The 26237-nt window shown below is 46.8% G+C and overlaps 1 protein-coding gene across 2 annotated transcripts in view; it reads left to right on the top strand.

Annotated features, from left to right (window-relative positions):
* SMARCA1 (SWI/SNF related, matrix associated, actin dependent regulator of chromatin, subfamily a, member 1) overlaps positions 1 to 26237 on the top strand; it is an 856940-nt gene that overhangs the window by 362962 nt on the left and 467741 nt on the right. For both annotated transcript variants that reach the window (XM_029607880.1, XM_029607879.1), the window contains exons 13-15: positions 2294 to 2415; positions 4073 to 4225; positions 12468 to 12600. In XM_029607880.1, the coding sequence (XP_029463740.1) occupies positions 2294 to 2415; positions 4073 to 4225; positions 12468 to 12600 (408 nt within the window). The remainder of the gene's footprint in view (positions 1 to 2293; positions 2416 to 4072; positions 4226 to 12467; positions 12601 to 26237) is intronic.

Raw genomic sequence — 26237 nt, 5'->3', positions numbered from 1 at the left:
CCAATCTTCGGGCTTTGTCCCTGATGGCATGGATATTAAAAGGTTAATCCTTCAACCACTTAACCTTTCAGATTCCGTTTCTCGTGTCCTGATTGCTTCATGGAAGCCTTCCACAAGAAAGTCTTATTCCTATAAATGGAAAAGGTATACATCATGGTGTTCTTTGCAATCCCTTGATCCCTTTTCCTGTCCAATCCCAAGGTTTTTGGACTACCTCTGGCATCTGTCAGTCAGGTCTAAAGACCTCTTCCATCAGAATGCATGTCAGTGCAGTAGCCGCCTTCCATAAAGGTGTCTGGGATGTCCCTATATCAGTACAACCCCTCTTAACACGTTTTCTTAAAGGCTTACTCCATATCAAGTCACCTTTACGTCCTCCGGCCCCTTCTTGGGACCTTAATCTGGTTCTCGGGTGGCTCATGAAACCACCATTCGAACCTCTTCACTCCTGTGACCTAAAATATCTCACATGGAAAGTGATTTTCCTTTTGGCTATCACTTCAGCTCACAGGGTTAGTGAGTTACAGGCCCTAGTTACCTATCCGCCTTACAGTAAACTCCTGCAGGACCGGGCGGTACTCCGCACTCACCCTAAGTTTTTGCCTAAGGTAGTTTCGGAGTTTCACATTAATTAATCCATCATACTACCTATCTTCTTTCCCAGGCCCCACTCCAACCCAGGGGAACAGGCGCTGCATACCCTTGACTGTAAACGGGCTCTAGCGTTCTACCTAGACCGTACAGTTGCCCACAGGAAGAGCACTCAGTTATTCGTCTCTTTCCATCCTAACAAATTAGGGCAACCTGTGGGTAAGCAGACTCTCTCCTCCTGGTTGGCGGACTGCATATCTTTTTGCTATCAGCAAGCAGGCATTCCTTTCCAAGACCGTGTTAAAGTACACTCTGTGAGGGCCATGGCGACTTCAGTAGCACACCTACGATCAGTGCCGCTTCCTGATATTTGCAGGGCTGCCACCTGGAGTTCTCTCTACACTTTCGCAGCCCACTATTGCTTGGACAAAGCCGGAAGACAAGATTCCATCTTCGGCCAATCTGTCCTGCGTAACCTATTTCCAACGTGACGTACCCACACCCTTCTGCCTGCCCGGTGGGGTTCAGGATGCCCTCTACCAAATTCCACCCCAGTTGTTCTGCCTGTTGCATGCCGTTGGGTACATTTGGTGCATGATCGGACATCCTCAGCTCGGTACTCACACCCATATGTGAGAACTACCATCCTGCTTGTCCTGTGAGAAAGCAAATGTTGCTTACTTGTAACAGGTGTTCTCACAGGACAGCAGGATGTTAGTCCTCACGAAACTGGCCCGCCACCCCGCGGTGTTGGGTTCGTAACGTTTTGTTGTTTTATTTTTTCGGCACTGCCTGTAGCTATCAAATAAGACTGAAGGGGGACCCCTGCTGGCTGCAGGGTTAGTGCCATGCTGGGCATGCCCAGTAGGGGCCAGTCAAAGTTCTGGAAACTTTGACAGAAGTTTTCCGTGATTGGGCTCCATCCTCATGATGTCACCCATATGTGAGGACTAACAGCCTGCTATCCTGTGAGAACACCTGTTACAGGTAAGCAACATTTGCTTTCTCCAGACATTATTGGTTGGATGTCTGGAATCTGGACTCTGAGGAAATTTTGGAGTGAGTGTATTGCGAACGGGGCTATCACATTCCCGCCCAGTATAGGGGAGCTTGGGTACATCCCAGGAATCTGGACTGATCTGGGGTGTGAACAAGAAAGGAAAATTGGTTCTTACCTGCTAATTTTCATCCCTGGAATACCACAGATCAGTCCAGAATGCCACCTGTTCAGTTATGCCTGCTCATCGTGGCAGTTTGTTTGGTTACATGATCTTCTGCTTAATGTTGGAATGAGTTTTCCAGAGAGGCACTGCCTCCTTTCTGCTTGTTGAAGGGTGTCGAGAGTCTCAGTTATTGTTATAATTATTCTCATCTCGGCTTGGGTACTGAGAGACTGCAGATGGCACTCTGGGTTAAGTAGCAGGGAGACTAAACCCAGGAGTCTAGTATTCCAGGAATGAACATTAGCAGGTAAGAACCAATTTTCATTTATGTGCCGTTAACTCACATTTCATTATGTTATTTTACTGTGGTATATTTGCTATATATGCTGGAGGAAACTATTATCTTTACTGTAATGTTTTTACATACTTTTTTCTGTCATACTTTACATACTTTATTGTGCTTTGAATATTCAACTGACTACATTTTTTTAAAGCAAGGTTTAATGAAGATTGCTTTTTTCCTTGTGTTATTTCATCAGGTTCTAGAGTTCTGATTTTTAGCCAGATGACTCGTTTGATGGACATCCTGGAAGATTATTGCATGTGGCGGGGTTATGAGTACTGTCGGTTAGATGGGCAGACACCACACGAGGAAAGAGAGGTAATAGCAAGAAAACTTCTATGACACAATAATACTGCATTTGCCTGAATCAAATTGGTTTGAAGCTTGTTTTCTAGGGCAGCATTCAACCATCCATTCACCCACTGCTGCAATTGTAGTAAACCAAGAGTAATCTCAGAAGCAAAAAAAATCTTGGAGAAAAATCAGCAAAGTGTTTGTGAACTAAACGTTTTCCCCATGGACACAACATGGGACAAACCCTTACTTAGTATGTCAGGTTCCAAGTGGGCAAGGTTCATGATAGGGCATTTTCACAAAGCCCAGTTCAGTATCATTAAGTCTTGTATCGACTGTATTTTGACTTCTTGTCCAGCATTATTAATGGAAGGGATCAAAAGAAAATTTGCTAGTAGGGGCAGGACCATTAAAATAATACATTGAGGCTAATATTCAAATGTATTTGGCCAGATAACTTGTGAATTGTTATCTGGCTAAATGCCACCTTTTGCATTTCTAAAATACTTATCCAAAAGTTTTAGCCAGCTAAGTCATAACCGACTAAACTTAGCCAGATAAAGAAGCATTCCAGGGTGGAACAAAGTTATCCAGCTAACTTAGCCAATATAAAGCTGTATCTGGCTAACCCCCTCATTATCAAAATGCGCTAAGGCATTTTGCATGCGTTAAGGGCTTATCGCATGTGAAAACGCTTTTAACGCATGCAATAGCATCATATCATATGGTGCGATGTAAATCTGAAAAAGAGGAGGAATTATCGGCGGGAGTGGGCTGGGTTTACCGTTTGCGGAAGGCCTTATTGCATGGCTTTAACACCGATTTTAGCTACAATCTTTTCAGGAGCGTTAAGCCGTGTGATAGTTTGCGTATGGTGTATCACCCATTGTGATGAGAGAGAGCCTAGCCATAATGCCATCACCCTAGATACGTATTTATATCCCTATGGGAGGCCCACCTAGTAACTCGAGGTGAGTTTAGGTATTAGTGTAGGGGTTAGGGGCCACTTTGACATTCAGTGTGAGACCATATGAAACCGAACAGTGCTCTCCTGTGAACATTTGATGACCCTCGGAGCGAGGAAACCGCTCTCTCTCACTCTGTAATTTCTATCAACCTGGGAAGGAGGGGGTGCCAATCAACCAGCAGGCCTTAAATCTTGCATCTTACTTTGAGGGAACCTGGGGAAGGGGCAATTGGGCTGCCAACATGGACTCCCTTGAGTGAGGGGTAGGTGATTGGGCAGCCAGGTTCACTCAAATTCTTTTTTTTTTTTTTTTTTTTTTTTGCTGTGGCCACTTAATTGTATATTCTTTTGATATAGCCAATTTAAGTTGAAAGTTATCAGATTACCTTTATCCGGATAATTTTAAATGTAACTGGTTATGTTCAAGCATAGCTGATTAGAATTAAAAGTTATCCGGTTAAAGTTAGCTGAATAGCTTGAATCTTTGATAGTCATTTGGACATTTGTCCCACTGAATATCCTGAATAACTTATCTGATTAACTTTAGCCAGATAAGTTATCCATTTAAGGGTTTTTTGAATATTGACCTCATTGAGATTTGTACTTTAATAGCAGCTTAATATTTAGCAAATTTTATAGGCAAACCCCCTTTAAGCATTTACTTACTTAGAAATTTGAGTAATGTAATTTTATGTTTTGTTTTATTTTTTTAAGGAAGCAATAGAAACTTTTAATGCTCCAAACAGCAGCAAATTCATCTTTATGCTGAGCACCCGTGCTGGAGGTTTGGGGATTAACTTGGCAACTGCTGATGTGGTTATATTGTATGATTCAGACTGGAATCCACAGGTGGATCTGCAGGCAATGGTTAGTACATTTTTGGGGAAAATTAGTTGGGTTGACATGTATACAATAAAGAGTTACCTGGTTAGATTCGCTGAAAGTTGTGCATTTAACCATATTATAAAGAGGCTTTTATGGCCAGCCCAGATGCTTAAATGACAAGTAGTGTGTTTTGCCATGTGGATGGTCTCTAGTTTGATCCCTGATTAAAGTCTTTGACTCTTTGGGTTGGCTAGGGCTGAGGATGTTGTGAAAATGTTCACAATCCCAGGGGTGGGGGGTAAGTGGGTCAATGGTGCAATGGATAACGTATCTAACTACGGATCAGAAGATTCTAGTTTCAACACCTGTCTGGATCGAGGTTTCTTTGTCTTCTGCAAGGTTGCGTTTTGGGATCCTGCCAGGTATTTATGACCTAGATTAGCCACTGTTGCAAACAGGATGCTGGGTTTTATGGACCTTTTGGTCTGACTCAGTATGGCAAGTCTTATGTTCTTATGTAAGAGAATCATGGTCATCGCTTAAGGGTGACGCCTGATGGTTAGTTGTAGGGTCCATGATTTCAGGATTCTGGGAGGAGTCCTTGGTACATGGCCCTGGACCCAGAACCATCACTGCAATGACAACTAGGTATGCTTGGACAGGAGGATATAAAATAGGGGAAAATCTCCTGATAGTTGTGATTAAAGGCTTATGGCACCAGTTCCTAGCTCTGATTCAGCAAAAAAGAAAAGAAAAGAAAAAAAAAAGGCTTGGAGATATGGTTGGAAATTACATGTGTTGTGTTTGAAAATCGTATGGATTTGTGCAGGCTGAAAAGTATGCACTTCCATTTCATCCTGCTACACCAATCCAGTCCATTCAAAACATGTGGGTTTTGTCCCTTTACCAGCAGATGGAGGCAGACTTTCTCACAGGACAAGCAGGATGGTAGTCCTCACATATGGGTGACATCACAGGATGGAGCCCAATCACGGAACACTTTTGTCAAAGTTTCTAGAACTTTGACTGGCACCTACTGGGCATGCCCAGCATGGCACTAAACCTGCAGCCAGGAGGGGGTCCCCCTTCAGTCTTGTCTTCTTTTTTTCAGCAGTAGTAGCCACGTGGGTTAAGGAGCTCCACAGAGATTCCTGACAGGAATTTTCCTCACGGAATTACTAAAAAGTTTCATACCCCACAGGGGTCCCTCCTTCGAATTTTTTACTCCACGGTACTCCGGTAAGTTTTTACCCGTTTTCAGTTGATTCCTGTCGAGTTTGGCCCTCGCGGCCTACTGGCTGTCGACTATACCGCGGCTCAATTTTTTTCAAAGGCCATGGCTTCTGGGTTCCATCGGTGCCAGGACTGTACTCGCACAGTGTCCATAACAGACCCTTATAAAGTCTGTGTAATGTGTCTTGGGTGCAAGCATGATGTCTTGACCTGCATTAAATGTGCCTTAATGACACCTAAAGGTCGCAAGGCTAGAATGGAGAAAATGGAACTTCTCTTCCGTTCTCAAAGCCCGACGCCGTCTATTGCATCGACGTTGTCTGAACCGGCGCCCTCCACTTCGCACCAGTATCAGCCACCGGCCGGTGACCGCCCAGCGTTGACGACTTCTCGGCCTTCGACTACCTCTACCCCTCCTCAGGACCGAGGGGATAGTAGAGAGAAACATCGGCATCAACACCGGAAGTCTCGGACCATCGAGGAAGGAAAATCATCGCCCGAGCCACCATCGAAGAAACCCTGCCCAGAAAAGGCATTGACCCGTTCTGTGACGGGGTCACTGAGGCAACCCTCACCCAGATGGGTATCAGGAGCTGCGACTCCGCCTTTAACGGTGGTCCCTCCGGCTATGCCTCTGCCTCCTTCTTCCCTTCCGTAGCGGGGCTGCTTGCTCCAGGTCTCCGTGAAGAACTGGACCAGATGGTTCAGGAGGCCATCGATAAGGCGATGCACAAGACTCCAAGTTCCCCCAGCGCTGAACTCGGTGCTGGTTGCGGAACCGACCATCAATCCCATTCCGGCAGCATTGGCACCGCTGCTTTCAAAGATGGAAGCGCTTATAGCCGCTTTTCCACCTGATCCTGGGTCACCGATGGCTCCAGTGCCTTCCCCGCTTACTCTGTCATCGAGAGAAGAAACACCGTTCCACATTCCGCAATCGGGAGTCCTGCCAATGCCTCAACCATCGATGCCGATGCGCCCATCTGCACCACTGATCCATCCATTGATGCCCTCGATGCCTTCATCGGTGCCTCCAGTACTTCCCTCGATGCCTTCAGAGCCTAGACCGGGACCTTCAGGAATACCATTGTCCCGTCCTTCTCAGGTTCCTAGAGGGGCAGGTGCTGATCCCTATGACACCTGGACCGACTATTCTTCTCAAGACACTGATGACTTGCCATCGCCACCTTCTCCTACTGAAAGCAGGAAGCATTCTCCTCCAGAGGACCTATCCTTCATAAATTTTGTGAAGGAAATGTCTGAATTGGTTCCCTTCCAATTGCAGACTGAGCAAGATGACAGGCATCAAATGATGGAGCTGTTACAATTCCTGGATACTCCCAAGGAAATAACCTCCATCCCTATTCACCAGGTTCTTTTGGATCTCCTGAAAAAGTACTGGGAACACCCTGGTTCTGTTGCTCCAATCAACAGAAAAGCTGATACCACTTATTTGGTCCAGTCAGCCCCAGGATTCCAGAAACCTCAGCTGGATCACCAATCTGTGGTTGTAGAATCTGCCCAAAAGAGGGCAAAAAGATCAAAACCCCACTCTTCCTTTCCCCGGGGTAAGGAACAGAAATTCCTGGATGCCATTGACTGGTGTGTCTTCCAGGAATCTATGCTTATCTCTTGGATCGCCTCCTACCAGCTGTATATGACCCAGTACAAAAAGGTCTTATTCAAGCAGATACAGGGCTTTGCAGAGTCCCTGCCTCAGCAATTCCAGGAACAGCTTCAAACCCTGGTACACAAGGGTTTTGAGGCAGGGAAGCATGAAATAAGATCCTCTTATGATATCTTTGACACCGCTTCCAGGTTGTCTGCAACTGCTATTTCGGCAAGAAGATGGGCCTGGCTTAAGTCTTCCGACTTGCTCCCTGAGGTGCAAGACAGATTATCTGATCTGCCCTGCATAGGAGGCAATCTGTTTGGCGAACAGATTCAGCGGACGGTGGCGGAACTCAAGGATCATCACGAGACCCTTCGCCAGCTCTCTCTAATGCCCTCTGAGTATTCCTCCAAATAGCTATTCTGGAAGGATACTAAAAAGTCATTCTTCCGTCCAAAGAAATCCTATCCACCACCGTCTAGAACTCGTTCCACGAGACCTTTCCAAAAGGCCCAGTCTCGTCAACCTCATAAACAAAAGCCACAAGCAGCTCCTCAGCCGGGCCCTGCTTCCGGCTTTTGACTCCTACATAGAGAGCAGCAGCCAGTTTCCACTGCCTCAGATACCAGTGGGAGGTCGATTGTGCCATTTCAACAGCAGGTGGCACACAATCACCTCAGACCAGTGGGTTCTTGCCATAATCTTTCAAGGTTATCGCCTGAACTTTCTCTCCATCCCACCGGACTCCCCACCTCTACCGACGTGGATAACATCCAACCACTCACTACTCCTGGAACAGGAGGTCTCCCTCCTCCTCCAGTCCAGAGCAATAGAGCCAGTGCCCTACTCCCAACAAGGCCTAGGATTCTATTCCCGGTACTTTCTAATCCCCAAAAAATCAGGCAGCGTTCGTCCAATTCTGGACCTACGTACCCTCAACAAGTACCTCCACCGTGAAAAGTTCAAGATGGTAACCTTGGGTTCCCTCCTTCCTCTTCTGCAAAAAGGAGACTGGCTTTGCTCTCTCGATCTCCAAGACGCGTGCACTCACATTGCGATACCATTACAAGCACTATCAATACCGAGTGCTACCATTCGGCCTGGCATCTGCACCACGAGTCTTCACCAAGTGCCTCGTAGTAGTAGCAGCCTTCCTCAGGACTGAAGGTGTTCATGTCTACCCCTATCTAGATGACTGGTTGATCAGGGCTTCTACTCAGTAAGCTGCTCTGTCGTCCCTACGTCTTACTTTACACACTCTGATTTCGCTAGGATTTCTCGTCAACTACGCAAAATCCTGCTTAGTCCCATCTCAAACTTTATCATTCATAGGGGCAGACTTGGACACCTTGCAGGCAAAGGCATTTTTGCCTCGACAGCAAGCTCTCACTCTCATCTCTCTCGCACATGAGCTACAGTCTCAGCGCCGCACGACTGCATGCCACTTCCTCATCCTACTGGGACACATGGCGTCCTCAGTACAGGTTACCCCAATGGCCCGCTTGGCCATGAGAGTCATGCAATGGACCCTAAGGTCACAATGGACTCAGTCCTTCCAACCTCTATCGACCACTGTCCACATCACCAACTCACTTCGTCAGTCTCTAGCCTGGTGGAAAAATCAGATCAATCTCCTCCAAGGCCTGGCCTTCCAGGCTCCAGACCCTCAAATAATTCTCACCACCGATGCTTCCAACCTCAGCTGGGGAGCCCATGTCGCCAATTTGCAGACACAAGGAACTTGGTCTCCAGAGGAAGCCAAACACCAAATCAATTTCCTGGAACTGCGAGCAATCAGATATGTTCTCAGGGTGTTTCAGGATCACCTTTCCAATCAGGTCAGGAAGCTGCACAGATATGGGCGGAAGCCCTCTCCCACTCCATGTACCTCAGGGCCACCTACATGCTGGGAGTGGACAATGTGTTGGCGGACAACCTGTCGCGCTTTCCATCCGCACGAGTGGTCCCTCAACCCCACAGTAGCGGACTCAGTATTCCAACGTTGGGGTTATCCTCGCATAGACCTCTGTGTCACCTCAAAACCGCAAAGTAGAGAACTTTTGCTCTCTCACTCGTAGCCAACACTTTCAGCCAAGAGATGTATTCTCCCTCTCATGGGCAACCGGTCTCCTATATGCATTCCCTCCACTTCCACTTCTATCAAAGACTCTCGTGAAGTTACGTCAGGACAAGGGATGCATGATCCTGATAGAACCTCACTGGCCTCGCCAAGTGTGGTTTCCAATACTTCAGGATCTCTCCATTCGCAGGCACATTCCCTTGGGAAAAGACCCACTTCTGATCACTCAGAACGACGGGTGCCTACGCCACCCCAATCTTCAAGCTTTGTCCCTGACAGCCTGGATGTTGAAAGGTTAATTCTTCAGCCACTTAACCTTTCGGAGCCAGTTTCCCGTGTCCTGATTGCTTCACGGAAGCCTTCCATGAGAAAGTCATACTACAAATGGAAAGATTTGAGTCATGGTGTTCTTCTCAATCCCTTGATCCCTTTACCTATTCCACCTCGAAGTTTCTAGACTATCTATGGCACTTGTCAGAGTCAGGTCTAAAAACTTCCTCCATCAGAATGCATGTCAGTGCGGTGGCAGTCTTCCATAAAAGTGTCGGGGACGTTCCTATTTCGGTACAACTCCTCGTGACACGTTTTCTGAAATGCTTGCTTCACCTCAAGCCTCCACTATGTCCTCCAGCCCCTTCTTGGGACCTTAATCTGGTTTTAGGTCGGCTCATGAAACCATCATTCGAGCCTCTCCAATCCTGTGATCTTCGCTTTCTCACATGGAAAGTGATTTTTCTTTTGGCAATAACATCTGCTCGCAGAGTTAGTGAGTTACAGGCCCTAGTTACCTATCTGCCTTACACTAAACTTCTGCAGGACTGGGCAGTACTCTGCACTCACCCTAAGTTCTTATCTAAGGTAGTATTGGAGTTTCACATTAATCAATCCATTATACTACCTACCTTCTTTCCCAGGCCCCACTCCAATCCAGGAGAACAGTCTCTGCATACCCTTGACTGCAAACGGGCTCTAGCGTTCTATCTAGACCGTACAGCTGCCCACAGGAAAAGCACTCAATTGTGTGTCTCTTTCCATTTCATCAAATGGGGCAGCCTGTGGGTAAGCAGACTCTCTCCTCCTGATTAGCGGACTGCATATCCTTTTGTTATCAACAAGCAGGCATTCCACTTCAAGACCGTGTTAAAGCACACTCTGTGAGGGCCATGGCGACTTCAGTAGCACACCTACGCTCTGTGCCGCTTCCTGACATTTGCAGGGCTGCTACATGGCGTTAGGGTTCAGGATGCCCTCTACCAAATTCCACCCCAGTCCTTTTGCCTATTGCACATCCTGGGTACATTTGGTGCATTTCTCGGACATCCTCAGCTCGGTACTCACCCATATGTGAGGACTACCATTCTGCTTGTCCTGTGAGAAAGCAAATGTTGCTTACCTGTAACAGGTGTTCTCACAGGACAGCAGGATGTTAGTCCTCACGAAACCCGCCCGCCGCCCCGCAGTGTTGGGTTCGTAACATTTTCTTATTTTATTTTTCGGCACTTCCTTTAGCTTTAAACACGACTGAAGGGGGACCCCTGGTAGCTGCAGGTTTAGTGCCATGCTGGGCATGCCCAGTAGGGGCCAGTCAAAGTTCTAGAAACTTTGACAAAAGTGTTCCGTGATTGGGCTCCATCCTGTGATGTCATCCATATGTGAGGACTAACATCCTGCTGTCCTGTGAGAACATCTGTTACAGGTAAGCAACATTTGCTATCTCTATGACATCATCACTACTATGTGTAGGTACTGCAGCACAGAGAAACTCCAATATTCTCTGCCTTTAGCAGATGGTAGGACTCACTGTTTGAGCTGATAAGGTTTCGTCTAAGAGAGTAAGCCTGATTTGCAGGTTCCCAGTCAGATAGAGCCTGGGGGGGAGGGGGGCTTCTTCTGGATCAAGTTAAAAAAAAAAAAAAGCCTTGGTCAGCTTCTGCTTTCTGGGGAGAGGAACCCTACAGTCTGGACCCACCTTTCTCTCCCTCTCTCTCCTCCTTCCCCCTTGCCTCCCTGCCATTATTGCTTTTCTCTTTAAGATCTCTGGAAAAAAAAACAGTGGCATGGAAGGCACCAGCAGAGAGGCCTTTCACTGAGCGATGGCTTCCATGCAAGGCCTCCTCAGATGGACCTCCGGGGAGGTTTAGGCTGTTTGCTTCTTGTCATCGGGTGGGTTTAGCTGCATGGGAAGGTCCCCCACAACAGTTGATTTTGGCAGTGCGGTGAGTAAAGAAGCTGTTATGGAAAAGGGGTAGTACAGTCATTGAAGCGCATTGGCGTCGACAGAAGGGCTTTGTGTACAGCCTATGTTTGGGCCAAGGATGTCCCGGGGAGATCTCCTATGCTGCCCGGGGCCATTGGTTGCAGCTCTTTCACTGTCTATGAAAGTTGCCGTGGAGGATTTGTGATCGGAGCAGGATACTGAGGATGTGTGCTGTGCTGCGGTTCTGACGAGAGGTTCTGACGAGAGCATCTGCCATTTTGGCTCAGCTTCCCGTTGATTTTCAAGCTTAGCATCAGCCTTGTTTAGGCTCTATTGCAGATTTAGAGGATCACCCGGTGTTTGAATTAGCTTAAAGACATTAAAACAGGCCTCCTTTGAGCCAGCCTTCCAAAGAGGGAGAATTTCCCCCAGATTTTTTTTTTCACTTTCTGTGCTATTCAGGAACCTCCTTAGGGTCCTCCTCTTTACCGTCTGGGGGTTCAGGTTCCCTAAAGAAGTCCAGGGATGCAACGGATGTGCTATTTCCTCTTTCAGAGGACCTCTGAGGAAACCTAGGGGACTCAAATTCCTTTAATGGGGTCTCAGCAGAGGCAGGGCAGAGAAAATGACTTCATGATAATTTTGTGTCTCATACACCAGGCAGTGCATTATCTCAGATTTACAAACCAAAAATGAACTAAAAGTTCAGTCCCTTTCACTTATCTCTTTCAAAACCGATTTGTGTGGGACCCTCCATGTATGGAATCGATCACAATAATGTGGTTCCTGCTTTATAATCATTGGCCCCGCCAACTTTAATATCGCAAGCAAAATTATTTTTAATATTTCTGCATAATAAAATGTTACTTAGCTTGCCTATCATGGATTCATGTTTTGAGTATGTTATTCTGCATCAGGAGTCAGTGAGAACTCACGTCAGAACTAGCTACTGTCATCTGTTTTGTGCCTTGCTCAACGCTCTGGAAGTATGGTACAAATGGATACCAGTTGCATGATGTAGGATAAAGGATCTAGTAGACCAGTTTTATAATGAAACCTTTTGTGTTCTTGTTTTTTTATTGATAAGTAGGTAAATTGCATGTTATTGTGACATATGAGCCAAAATTTATTCCATGTTTCTTATTTGGTTTATTTCTATTAGGATCGTGCACACCGTATTGGTCAGAAGAAGCCGGTACGTGTATTTCGTCTTATCACTGACAATACTGTGGAGGAAAGGATTGTAGAAAGAGCTGAGATAAAATTGAGGCTGGACTCTATTGTTATACAGCAAGGTATCTAATCATTTATATTATATATGAAAAACAGTTTTCTGATTAATCTAAACTTTGAGGAGTGTGCTATACTGTTGCCTGGGGATGTGCAAAAAAGTAAAGAAAATGTTATCTACTATGTATGCTGCAATTTATCAGACTGACATATGGCAAATTAAAGTATGGTGCACACCTAAACCCCTCTAGGGCAACTGGGCAATTTTCAAAGCCGTTTATTTGGGTAAATTACAATTTACCCATTTTAATCAGCTGGCTGCAAGTTGCCCACCCTCAGAATGGCACACAGTGCATGTGGTGTTTCACAATGTACATATTTTTAGTCACATTTGAGGGAAGTGTTGCCAGGAGTGTGTTTTGGGTGGATTGGAAAATAGCACATACACATTGGACTTTCAAATCAACATGTATTATTTTCAGTGGTGTACATGAGACTTGCAATAGGGGAATCAGTAAATATGAATAGAAGGGAAAGGCACAGAGACGGGGAGAAGAGTGAGACTGGATTCCAGAGTGAATCTGGAAGTGCCATCAAAGGTGGGAATGAGGGGGGAAGAAGCAGAGGTGAGGTGGAATGGATGGGAGAAGAAAGACATTCAACTCTAGTGGTGCATTAAAGTGCTATTCCTGTTCATACTTGGATCACTCCAGGCTCCTGAGTTTGTCTCCCTTCCAGCAGATGGAGACAGAGAACGTTGCACTGGCATATAATCCGGGGTGCCACCTGCAGTCCCTCAGTATTTCTCTGTCTCCAGCAGATGGATAGAGGTACAATCCCTGTAGTCTGAAAGAAAAAAAATAAGAGAGAGAAAGATTTTAAATTCTTTTGGAGTATTCTTCCAGGAGGTTGTGAAGCTCTGATGGGGCCATCTCTCCTGGTGTTGAGGGAAACGAACAGGGGGTAAACATATGAGCTGGCTGGCTTGGTCGATTCCTGAACGTACCCAGATCAGACTCCTGGGTTTTGCCTCCCTTCCAGCAGATGGAGACAGAGAAAGTTTTACTGACACTGTAACATAACCTGGTGCACCATCTGCAGTCCGTCAGTATTTCTCTGTCTCCAGCAGCTGGAAGGTGGTGCAAATCCTGCAGTCTGAAACGCATTAAAAGAAAAATATTAGGGAAAAGATTGGAAATATTTCTCTTTTAGCCCTCCCTGAGGGTCAGTAGGTTCTAGTGGAGCCATCCCTTCAGGAGAGGAGCTTAATTACGGGAGGGGTTGGAAACCCTGAGTCCTGCCTGTTATCTTACCCATTGAGGGGGTGATATCTGGTGGGGCCAGTTTCCCTCTCCCCTCTTCCCTCAGATGGACAGCTGGAGTCTGCAGCAAATATAGTTTTAATTGTTTTTGTTGTCTGTCTAGTGCTTCTCCTCCTCGGCGTTTCGAGGTTTGTAGGCTATCCCGTTTTCTTTCTGTCAGTGCGCCGGCGGCTCATTTGTCTTAAAAAAAAAAAAAAAAAAGCAGGATCAAGTTTCCCAGCACTTTATTCCGCGATGCCTGGTGATTGGCAGTGAACGGCGTGTGGGGACACACACTCGTGACTTTTCCATACTGGCCTGTGCTCCCGCTACATCGCCAGCAGTGAAGGCAGCTCAGGGAGTGCGGAGGGGGGCAGACACGAGCAGGCAACAATCCTCCTCGGTGAGCGCAGGAGAGTCTGAGCATTCCAGCTGTGCCTTCCCTGTTTCAGTGGGAATGACAGCCATTTTGTTTTCCTTCGCGGTCGCTTCTGACAGGTCTGGCAGGGAGGCTGCCCTGCCCTCCCCCGCCGGCTAAGCAAAAGCCTTTGTGTGATGATGAGGAGGATCTCCTGGAGCAAGAGTGTGAGGGAGCAGGGGATTTTTCCCCAGATTTTGTTTTAATAATGCAGAAGGCTTTTTTGGCAAAAAGGGCAGCTGGATGTTGCCATCTTAAGCCAACGGACCAGCAGATCCCCTGATGGCTAAGAGATCCCGCTCCTTTTCCCCTGGTGAAACAACCAGAGTCAGAAGGGTTCTGGCTCGCCAGTTGCCCCAGGGAAAAGCTGGGAGCTACCTCAGAGAGCTCGGAGGCCGAGGATTCCCTAGCGATGGATCCGTCAGGGGGAGATCCCCATTAGGACGGTATGGACCCGGATGAGGCTCAGGGTCAAGCTCCTCCGGTGGAGGGGGATGACACAAAGGTGGTCCGCTTTTTTCCCCGGGAGGAATTGTGTTCTTTCATCCCCTGTGTCCTTAGTGAACTAGGCATTAACGAGCCCCATGCGGATTCGGATCACGAGGGTGTGGATTCAGTCATGTGGGGTCTGAGAGGGCCGGCCAGAACTTTTCCGTTTCACCAGATGAAAGAACTGGTTCTATGGTAGTGGGAGACTCCGGATATATGCTTAAAGGTTGGCAGAGCCATGGAGAAGTTGTATCCTCTGCCCAAGGACATGGACCTCCTGCTCATGCCCAAAAAGGATGCTTTGGTGTTGGCTGTGACGAAGAAGATGACGATCCCTATATCTGGTTTGGTGGTTGGAGATACATCTCAAGAAGAATTTTGAGGTTTCAGCATTGTAAATTTGCGCCTCTGTGTGTAGCAGCTTTATGCTCTGCGCCGGGTTGCGTTGGGTGCAGCAACTGCAGTCCAACAAATTGTCTATCGAGGACGCGCAGCAGGCCTAATGGCTAGAGGCCTTTGTGGCCTACGAGGCGGATACCTTGTATGACCTGATACGCACCTCCTCTCGGTCGATGATGTTTGTGGTTTTCACCCAAAGGCTTCTTTGGTTAAGGAACTGGTCTGTGGATGTTTGGTCTAAGTTCCAGCTGGGTTCATTTCCTTTCAAGGGAAAGTTGCTTTTTGGAGAGGACTTAGAGCAGCTAGTCAAGCTACTTAGGGAGACTAAAGGGCACAAGTTGCCAGAGGACAAGCCGATGCTCTGCAGAAGTTTCTTCTTGACATGGTCTCTTTCCAGTGAGCCAATGTTCCTGTTAGTCTCGTCCTCCGGCTGAGAGTCAGAGGCAGGGAGCTGGTAGGTAGCAGTCTTGGAACCAATCCTTTCGAGGCTGGAGACTGGTCAGAAATGATTCTGCTAAAGGGACCTCTGGTGTCAAGTTCTCCCAATGAAGCAGGGCCAGTCCACTCCTCGGCTCCAAGCTTCAGAGGTCGGTTAATGTTATATCTTAAGGAGTGGGCCAAAATCACATAGGACCAATGGGTCATAAGTTTGATAGAACACGGTTACGCTTTAGAATTTGCTCAACTGCTAAAAGATTTGTTCATGAAGTCCCCTTGCACTTACGAGCAGAAACGAGTGGTTTGGGAAACCGTCAATCGTCTTCGTCTCTTGGGGGCTATAGTGCCAGTGCTAGTGCCAGTTGAGGAGAGTTAGGAAGGTATTCCATTTATTTTGTGGTCCTGAAGAAGGACAGCACCTTTCGTTCAATTCTGAATTTAAAGAAGGTGAAGCTGGCGCTCAAGGTACCCCGTTTTCAGATGGAAACTCTGAGGTTGGTGATTGCTGTGGTGCGCAAGGGGTTTTTTTTTGGCTTTTCTGTATTTGACCGAAGCCTATCTTCATATTCCCATTTGTCCAGACCATCAAAGGTTCCTCAAGTTCATGATTTTCGGAGATCACTTTCAGTTTTGCGCCCTACCATTCGGATTGGCAACAGTGCCAAGACTTTTATAAAGGTGATGGTGGTGGTAGCGGCAGCTCTGCGGCAGGAGGGTATTCTGGTCCACCCGTACTTGGAGACTGGTTGATTCGAGTGAAGTAGGAGGCCCTCTGTCAGCGGTCATTGATGGTGGTTCTACAGCGCTTTCAGTCCCTTGGCTGGGTGGTGAACTTCCCCAAGAGCCAGGTGGTGCCATCTCAAGTTCTAGAGTTTCTGGGGTCATACTTCGACACCGAGCTTGGAAACGTTTTTCTCTCCGAGGAGCGGATTTTCAAGATCCACAGACAAATTGGTAGATTGCTGAGCAATCTGACTCCCAAGAATTATCTGTAGGTTCTTGGTTCTATGGCTTCCACTTTGGAATTGGTCCCTTGTGTCTTCCACTCATATGCATCCTCTTCAATCTGCTTGCTCTCCAGGTGGAATCCTGTCTCGGAGCAGTTTCATCTACCACTGTCTCTTATGGTGGGCGCCCGGGCGACTCTGGATTGGTGGCTGTGTCAGGACAATCCGACCCGTGGGATGCCTTTCAAGGTTCCGGATTAGATAGTGGTCACAACCGACGCCAGTCTCTCCAGTTGGGGAGCTGTATGTCAGGTTTAAGTGGCGCAGGGACTCTGGTCTCCAGAGGAGATGTCTTGGTCCATCAACCATCTGGAGATGAGGGCAGTGCATCTGGCGTTACAGGCCTTTCTTCCTCTTGTTCAGGGTAAGTCCATGAGAGTGTTGCCAGACAGGGCGATGGCGCAGGAAGCACATTTGTTAGTCCACTGGATGGAGCTCCACTTGGAGAAGCTGGCTTCTTATCACATTGCGAGACTAGACAATTTTCAAGCGGATTTCCTCAGTCGCCAACAGCTGGATCCCAGAGATAGGGAGTTGTCGGAGGAGTCCATGCTCCTGTTTTGTCGCAGGTGGGGAGTACCACGCATGGACCTCATGGCAACGTGCAACAATGCAAAAGTTCCGACATTCTTCAGCTGAAGAAGAGAGCATGGGACAGAAGGGGTCGATGCCTTGGTCCTCCCGTGGCCAAAAGAAATTCTTATGTATGTGTTTCCGCCATGGCCGCTGGTAGGTAAGGTCTTGCGAAGAGCAGAGCTTCATCCGAGACAGGTGACTCTGGTGGCTCTGGAATGGCCTCGTCAGCCGTGGTTCACAGATCTAGTCATCTGTCTCACCTTCCCAATCTGCTTCACCAGGGGCCTATATTTTTGGATTAGGCAGATCGCTTCTCTCTTGCAACTTGGCATTTGAGAGGAAGCTTCTAAGAGATAAGGGTTATTCAGAGGACGTGGTTACCACTCTGCTGCAAGCAAGGCTTACATGCAAGGCTTACATGCGGGTGTGGAAGGTGTTTGAGATTTGGTGTAGGAAACATAGTGTAGATCCTTTTTTGGGCTTCATTGGCAAATGTTTTATCTTTTTTTGCAGCAGGGGTTGATGAAGGGCTTGTCTTTCAATTCATTAAGACTTCAGGTGGCTGCCTTGGGTTGCTTTAGGGGCAGGAGACCCAGTGTGTCTTTGGCTGTTCACCTGGACGTGGTACTTTTTTTCGAGGAGCCAAACATTTGCGTCCCCTGGTACAGGATGCTTGTCCCCCATGGCGCTTGAACTTGGTTCTTAAAGCTTTGTGTGGGGCGCTGTTTGAACGGCTATGCAAAGTGACGATAAAGAACCTTTCCTTAAAGGTCGTTTTCTCATGGCAATTTCTTCGGCTAGGTGGATTTCTGAGCTATAGGCGCTGTCATGTAGAGACAGGTTTTCGGTCTCTATTGTTTCTTTGCGTACAGTGCCCTCTTTCCTGCCAAAGGTAGTTTCCTCCTTTCATTTGAACCAGACAGTGGAGTTACCGAGTTTTCCAAATGTGGATAGGATGATCCCTTTAGATAAGGAGTTAAGGTGTCTGCATGTGAGGCAGGCGCTATTGCAGTATTTGGAACTCACAAACAGTTTCTGGGTTTCTGACCATCTGCTAATTTTCGTTTTACTTCACAAACATTTTCCCTGCACGGGTCTCCCTTCGCGGTAAGTTTATTCGACGCTCAGTGAGTACTATGCCCTGCTTTTTTGGTCGGTTCCTGTCACCTCCCTGGCCTGCCAACCGACTGCGGCCTTCCCTCTCCCTATGTTTTCAGTTAGCCACACATAGCCTGCGAGTGTCCCTCTGTGACACTTTGCCTGGTTATTAGCGCTAGTGGGACAGGGACTTCCATGGTTTCCGTTACCGCCAGGGCCCCTGTCGATTTAAGGTCCTTCGATTTCCTCGGTACCCTCGCGCAGTTGATGCCCCCATCGTTACCGTCTGTACCCCCTTTAGACCGTCCTGGATTCTTCGATGCCATCGGTACCTCTCTCCCCATGGTACACTGATGCCATCAGTCCCTGCATTGTTTCTATCCGTGCCATCCATGTTTTTCATCCATGGCACTGATTTTTCCTTGGGTTTCATCGGTGCCATCATTGCCCGGATGGATGCCATCGACGTACACCTTTGTCTCATCGGTGCCATCCATGCCCGGTCGATGTCACTGTCGCCCAGGGCACTTCCATCGATGCCAGGGTCATTTCCATCTATGCCAACCTTTATTTTATCAATGTCATCAATACCCAGGACATTTCCATCAATGCCATTGTCCATGCATCGATGCCCAGGTCAATTCCATCGATGGCATCCATGCCAGGGTCAATTCCACTGATGGTATGATGCGAGGGTTGATTCCATCGATGGATTTGATGGCCAGGTCAATGGCTTCGATGCCCAGGTTGGTGGCATCGATTTCACCGGTGGCATCGATGCCAGAGTCGAGTCCCATCGATGCCAATGACGATTCCATCCGTGGCATTTATTTATTATTTGTTTATTTATTTATTTATAGTCTCTTATATACCGATAGCCATTTGCACATCGTATCGGTTTACATACAAACTAAATAATTTTGGGTGTGGCCCTTACAAAGAATAATTGAAAGACAATTAACAAAAATAAATATGAGAGATATAAATGTTGTTAGGAACTAGAACTATATATGGAGTATCTTAAGGGGCTACACTAACAAAAACTATATAAAATGCAAAGGAGCAATAGTGCTATACAGCAACTATAATACAAAATACAAAGAGGAATGGGTTAATACAAGACAGCGTTCTTAAGTGGGGGAGTAGTAATGTGCATCACAGGTCAACTACACGGTTGCCTGTTAAGTATTTTTCATGGGAGATGGGGCGAGAAGGTGGTAGGCTTGACAGAACAACCATGTTTTTAGTTTTTTTTTTAATTTAGGAGTTGAGGTCTCAGTGCGTAGGTCAGGAGGTAGGGAGTTCCATAGGGTGGGGCCGGAAAGGGAAAAATGCTCTGCTCATGGTAGAGGAGAGTTTGACTAGCTTTAATGGAGGGTGTACGGAGAGTTCCTTGTAGGCAGGGCGGTAGGTCTAGTGGAAGTGCGAGGAGGAGAGGGGGGGTTGATCCAGTTGAGGTTTACATTCGTCAGACTTTTGTGGATGAGGGAGAGTAGAGCTTTGTAAAGTATTCGTGATGAATTGGGAGCAATGAAGTTCGATAAGTGTAGGTGTAATGTGGTCCCTTTTTTTAGAGTTTGCTAGGCATACGAGCAGCAGTGTTCTGTAATAGTTGTAAAGGTTTGGTATGCGTTGAAGGGAGGCCAAGGAGGAGAGCGTTACAGTAGTCTATTTTAGAAAAGATAATGGACTGAAGAACTGTACGAAAATCAGAGAAGTGTAGTAAAGGTCTGAGTTTTTTTTATCGTTTGTAGCTTAAAATAGCAGTCTCTTATGATAGAGTTGATGAAGGGTTTGAAAGTAAGATGGTTATCAATGAGGACCCCTAGGTTGCGAGTGTGTGAGGAGAAAGATGTAGAAGCATGTGAAAGGGGGATAGCTGGAAGAGGCTGTTTGTTGGAAATGACTAAGAGTTCAGTTTTGTTAGGATTGAGAGCAAGGTGCATGTCTGAGAGGAGTTGGTTAATGGAGGAAAGGCAGGATTCCCAGTTTTGTAGGGCGGTTTGGAGGGAGTCAGAGAAGGGGAAGAGAATTTGCACATCACCTGCGTATATGAAGTGCTTGATGCGAAGATTGGTGAGCAATGTGGTGAGGGGAAGCATGTAAATGTTAAAGAGGGTAGAGGAGAGAGAGGAGCCCTGGGGGACACCTTGAGGAAGACTGATGGGCTCAGATTCAGTGTTATCAACTAGGACAGTGAAAAAGCGATTTTGCAGATATGATTGTATCCAAGAGAGTGCGTTTCCAGAAATCCCAATACTTTTGAGGATATTGAGGAGGATAGAGTGATTGACAGTGTCAAACGCAGCGGAGATGTCTAGCATAGCAATCAGATAAGAGGAGCCAGAATCGGTTCCTTTTATAAGTGTGTCAGTAAGGGAGAGTAGCAGGGTTTCAGTACTTAGATGCTTCCTGAAACCATATTGAGTTGAGGGAAGAATGTTGTGTTGTTCGAGTGAAGGGAAAGGCGAGAGTTGACTAGTTTTTCAAGCATTTTGGCTAGGAGAGGTAGATTGGAAACGGGTCTGTAGTTAGACAAGGTGGAAGGATCAAGATTAGGTTTTTTGAGTAAAGGTTCCACTACTGCTTGTTTGAGAAAATTAGGGACTGTGCCTTGTTCCAATGAGCAGTTGAAAATGTTAGACAGAGGTTTGGCGATAACTTTGGGAATAGCTAGAAGAAGTTTAGAGGGGATAGTTTCAGATGGATGTGAGGATGGTTTCATCTTTCTTAGGATGTTCTCTATTTCCAGAGAGGAAGATGAATCGAAAGAGGAAAGAGTAGCTGAGGATAGGGAGAGTAACATTGTTGATGTTATGAGAGAAAAGTGCTGTGAGTGAGGCAACTTTGTCTCTAAAGAAGTGTGCTAACTCATTGCAGCGATTCTTGGAGGTGGTTGTTAGTGGTTGCGTGTGTGAGGGGCGGGTAAGGTCAGCAATCATTGAGAAGAGAGCCTTGGGGTTATATTGTAAACCGTGCATCTTTCTAGCATAGTATTCTCGTTTAGTACGGAGGATGGAATTTCTATATTCGTGCATGCGTTGGTAGTAGGTGGTTTTAGATGCAGGGGAGGGGTGCTTGCGCCAGCCCCTTTCAGCAGCTCTATGCTGAGTTTTGAGAATTCTGAGATCAGGTGTGTACCAGGTTTTTCTATTTTGACGGGTCGGATTGATAGTTTTTGTTGTTAAAGGGCAAAATTTATTGGCAATATTAAGGGTGAGGTCGACCCAGGAGGAGAAGGCGTTGTCTGGCGACGAGAGGTCAAGTTGGTTGTCTGTCAGAGTATGCTTGTGTAATGGTGTCCACAGTACAGGTTTTGCGGTATTTGAAAGATATAGGTTGTGATGGTGGGGTAGGAGATGTTTGCGATAGTACGAGGCTGGTATGAATCATGGAGTGGTCAGACCAAGGTACTGCCGGACATGAAGGGGGATTGATTATGTTGATGGGGGAGTTGATGAACATAAGATCTAGGGTGTGGCCAGCTTTGTGGGTAGGAGAATGAACGATTTGGTTGAATCCCATGGCTTCAAGGGAGTAAATGAAAGCTTCACAAGCAGTGGATTGTGGGCAGGCATCCACGTATAGGTTAAAGTCCTACATCCATGCCAACATCGATTCTATCAGTGCCCATGTCGGTGCCATCGATGCCTATGTCTGTGGCATTGATGCCATTGGTGCCCGAGTCAATCCAATCGATACCGTCGACGCCAGTGGCCCATTGCCACCGATGCCATTGGCACCCAACTCCATAATTCAATGCCCCTCCGACGCCCACGTCATTTCCGTCGATGCCGATATCATTTTTCCGATGCCAACGATGTTTTTTCGATTATTCGATGCCACATCGTTCCATAGATACCTACCCCGATGCTGTCAGTGCTTCCGTCACTGTCATCAGTGCTCTGTCCGGGTCATTGTTTTTTTCATATATATTTTTGATGATACCCTCGAGGCCGCTTTGGCCGCCATCAACACCGTCAATACTGACATAGCACCTCCACGTAATGCCCTCGCCTAAACATAGTGCTCCATGCTTTGGGTTCTTATTGAAGCCCCGTATTAGCCTACGACACTACATAGTGCCAGGAGCAGTGCAGGCATGCTGACAGTCCGTCATCAGTCGCCATCCAAGACAGTGAGGGCATCCATCTCGGAGTTGGGGAAAGACCGGGCCGAGCACCGTGGCACGCATCATCACTGACACGGTGACCGTCCGCCACCGACGCCATCCAGCACATCGGTGCTATCCTTCTTGGTTCTGGAGAACGCCCGGGCCGAGCAACATCACCACTGCCATCGCCACTGTTCCACACAGTGCTGGCAGTCCTTGGTGCTCCAGAAACACTGGAACGAGTTCCGAAGAATTCTGCACTGGCGTCACGAGACATCGTACCGCTATGACGAGGGCCGGGTTCACGAGCTGTTAATTGGCTCCCCTGTTCCTGAGGCGTGCCCCACCGACATCGCTGCAGGATTGTGGCCCTCCACAAAATTACTGTGGTAGCGCCAGCCACGCTCAGCCTGTCTCCTCTATACTTGCGCCAACATACCAGACATCAGAGTTGAGTCGGGTGACTACGTCCGACAGGCTACCCCCTCGATGGCTTCTGAAATCCAAGGAGCCAGCAATCTTCACCGGCTCGTCCTTCGGCGATCCACGTCGGATGGTAAGTACCTGCTTCTGCGGCATTCCCATTGAGATGTGTTCTCTAATTCGGGCCACATGGTTCGAAAAGTTCTAGGTCATGTACCTTTCAAGAACCGTATTAGTGTCACATATCGCTATGTCAGCCACAATACCAAGAGAACCTCTCTATCATTTCTTTGGGATTGCATCAGGACATCCTCCCATTTTCAGCAACGGGGCTCTGTACTGATTAATACTCTGGCTTCTGGTTCCTAATTCAGAACCAAAGTTCCAGATGTATTCGCTTATCGGCTAAACACGAGATCCAGCAAATACTACCTCAAGTGAAAGTCCACCTCGAAGCCTGACGACAGGTCTCGATGTCTCCTTGTACATCACACAGAAATGCGGGTAAGACTTTACCGCTCACGCTCCCGTGGGAGGTTACATGGTATCCAGATTACATCAGCCCCTCCAGTTGGACACCTCCTGGTCTCCCAACTGGCCGGATATCTGAGCGGCCACCCCACTTCGTACCAAGGCTCCTAGTACACTCCCCCAGACGCTACAAAGCGCAGGGGGGAGGAGGGTTGGGCAGTTTTAATTACACTATTCTTTCTTTCAACAGAAAGTAATTACTCTGCCCATCCTGGACCTCAGAAATACCAACTTTCTTCAGAAGGTACAGTTAAAATAGTATCTCTCGTCACCATGCTTCCATATCACAGTAAGTACATTACCTCTAATCTTTCTATGTGCTTCATGGTGAGTCAACAATATTACAATCCCAAGCTCTGCCGGTTGCACCAGCTTCGGCAACTGGGGTATTTCATTGAATCACTGTCAGTGACTGCTGTTTCTCTACGGAGTGCAACATCATTCATGCTTTCCTTGCATAGACAGCTGCATACCACAGTCAGTCCACACAAGGAGTTCTAACTTCTTCATGACTCACTATAAATTTACTATCTGGGATTACTGTCATTGCCATAAATCCCTTATACAACACTTCTGGGCACCACAGTCACAATGACCTTCCTGTCCAGCAACCACTCAGACATTCTAATAAATTCCTACATGTCTCTGCGCGCATATTCCATAACCTCAGCCCCTCAATTTTTCATTGTCGGGCTATGGGGTTTTTTCACTATGCACTTTCCTCATAGATCCAAAACTGCTATGGGTAGATTCAGTGAAATTCCATTATCAGTGGGTCTAAGCTGTTCAACCACTTTCATCCCTCATCTGAATTGCAGATCTAGAACCAAAATCCTAGTCTGATCCTGCTCATGCTCACATTTACTCAGGGTTGTAAGTTTGACCTAAAATCTTCTCAACCCAATAAGCATCTATTCCGCTCCAGGCACAGTTTCACATAAACTTTCTGGAGCTTGTAGCCATGAGTTATACCCTTATGCCTTCCAATACTGCCTCTGCAACAAATCTTTGTGCATACAGACAGACAGCATAGGGACAATGTGCTTTCCAACATACAACATCTTAGCTGCTCTGCAAGTAAGCTGCGCAGCTCTACCCTTGGCTCTTGCTCACTCTACACATCCTCGAGCCACTTATCTAAGAGACTTACTGAACGCTCTAACAGACCTTCTCCATATAGGTTTGTTTTATTTATTTATTTATTTATTTATTTTTTATTTAAAGTTTTTTTATACCGGTATTCGTCGAAACATCATATCAGTTTACATGTAACGAGTAACAGCAGGGAAATACATTAAACAGGGTAAAAGCTGAACTAGGCAGGGTATATAGATGAAAGTTAACAAACTTTGTTAGTGTCAAACATTGTATATCTTAAATCAGAAAAAAAACCCCCATAACATTGAGGTTGATATTTACAAATTGTTTAATTAACGAGTAGTTATCAAATTTTGTTAGAGTGAAACATTGCATATCATAGATAAGGAATAAGCCATGACATTGGAGTCAGTATTTACTTTTAGATTGGGCAGATAAGATTGCTGGGGGGGGGGGGGGGAGGGAAAGGTTGGAGGGTTGAATAAATGGGGTTAATCCAGGAAGGCTTTTCTAAAAAGCCAAGTTTTTAAAAATTTTTGCGTGCTTGTTTCCAGTCGAAGGTCTGGTGTCATGGAGTTCCAGAGTGTGGGACCTGCTATAGAGAAGGCACGCATTTTAGTGGAAGTTAGACGATAGGTCTTGTGAGGTGGGATGCGGAGGGTGCCTTTATGGAGGTGTAGGAGGGGTTTAAGTTTCTTAAGGGTGTGGAGTTTGAAGAATGCATCTTTTATAGTGGCATTGATGAATTTTTTGAAATTCAGTTGGCTGTCAATGGTGACTTCGAGGGCTACGAGCTTGTGGTTGGAGGGAAATTGTGGGGTGCATGTTGATTCCTGTCTGTTAAGTACTTGGTGGTGTTATGCTGTGAAATGAGGATGAGTTCAGTTTTAGCAGTGTTCAGAGCAAGGTGTAGGTTGGTAAGGAGGTGGTTTATTGCGTTGAGGCAGTTCTCCCATGTTTGATGGCTTTGTCTAGTGATTCTTGTACTGGAATGATAATTTGGATATCGTCCGCGTAGAAGAAATGTGGGAGCCCTAGGTCTGTAAGTAGTTGGCAGAGGGGGAGGAGGTAGATATTAAACAGTGTGGATGAGAGTGCGGAGCCTTGAGGGACCCCTTGGGTGAGTAGGGTGGGTGTGGATTCGGAGTTTTCAGTTTTGACTACTTAGCGCCTATCTTTAACGTAGGAGGTAAACCAAAGGAGGGCTAAGCCAGTGATATCAATTTCAGAAAGGCGTCTTATTAGGGTGTCGTGGTTGACGGTATCAAAGGCAGCAGAGATGTCAAGTAGGACTAGGATGTAAGAATGGCCACGGTCTATTCCTTTTAGCACGATATTGGTAAGGGAAATCTGTAGGGTTTCTGTGCTCAGGAATTTTCGGAATCCGAATTGACTGGGTGCAAGTATGTTGTGGGTTTCAAGGTAAGTTGAGAGTTGGGCGTTGACCACTTTTTCCATGACTTTAGCGAGGAGGGGGAGGTTGGATATCGGTCGGTAGTTGGCAAGGTCTGAGGTATCAAGGTTAGGTGTTTTTAGGATGGGTTTGACTACTGCAAACTTTAGGGTATCGGGAACAATGCCAGAGGTGAGTGAGCAGTTGATTATTTGCACTAATGGCTTGGCAATAATGTCTGGGATGTCTAGCAGTGCTTTGGGTGGGTAGGTGTCGTGGGGGTGTGAGGATGGCTTGAGCTTTTTTAGAATGGTTTCAATCTCTAGAGCAGAGGTAGTGTCTAGTGTGTCCATCGTTGGGTTATCGTTGCAATGTATAGGGAAGGTTAGGGGGCATGGGTGGAGAAACGCAGCAGGA

The sequence above is a fragment of the Rhinatrema bivittatum genome, chromosome 6 (assembly GCF_901001135.1).
Source record: "Rhinatrema bivittatum chromosome 6, aRhiBiv1.1, whole genome shotgun sequence".
Taxonomy (NCBI): domain Eukaryota; kingdom Metazoa; phylum Chordata; class Amphibia; order Gymnophiona; family Rhinatrematidae; genus Rhinatrema; species Rhinatrema bivittatum.
This window is presented reverse-complemented; position numbering and strand designations above follow the sequence as displayed.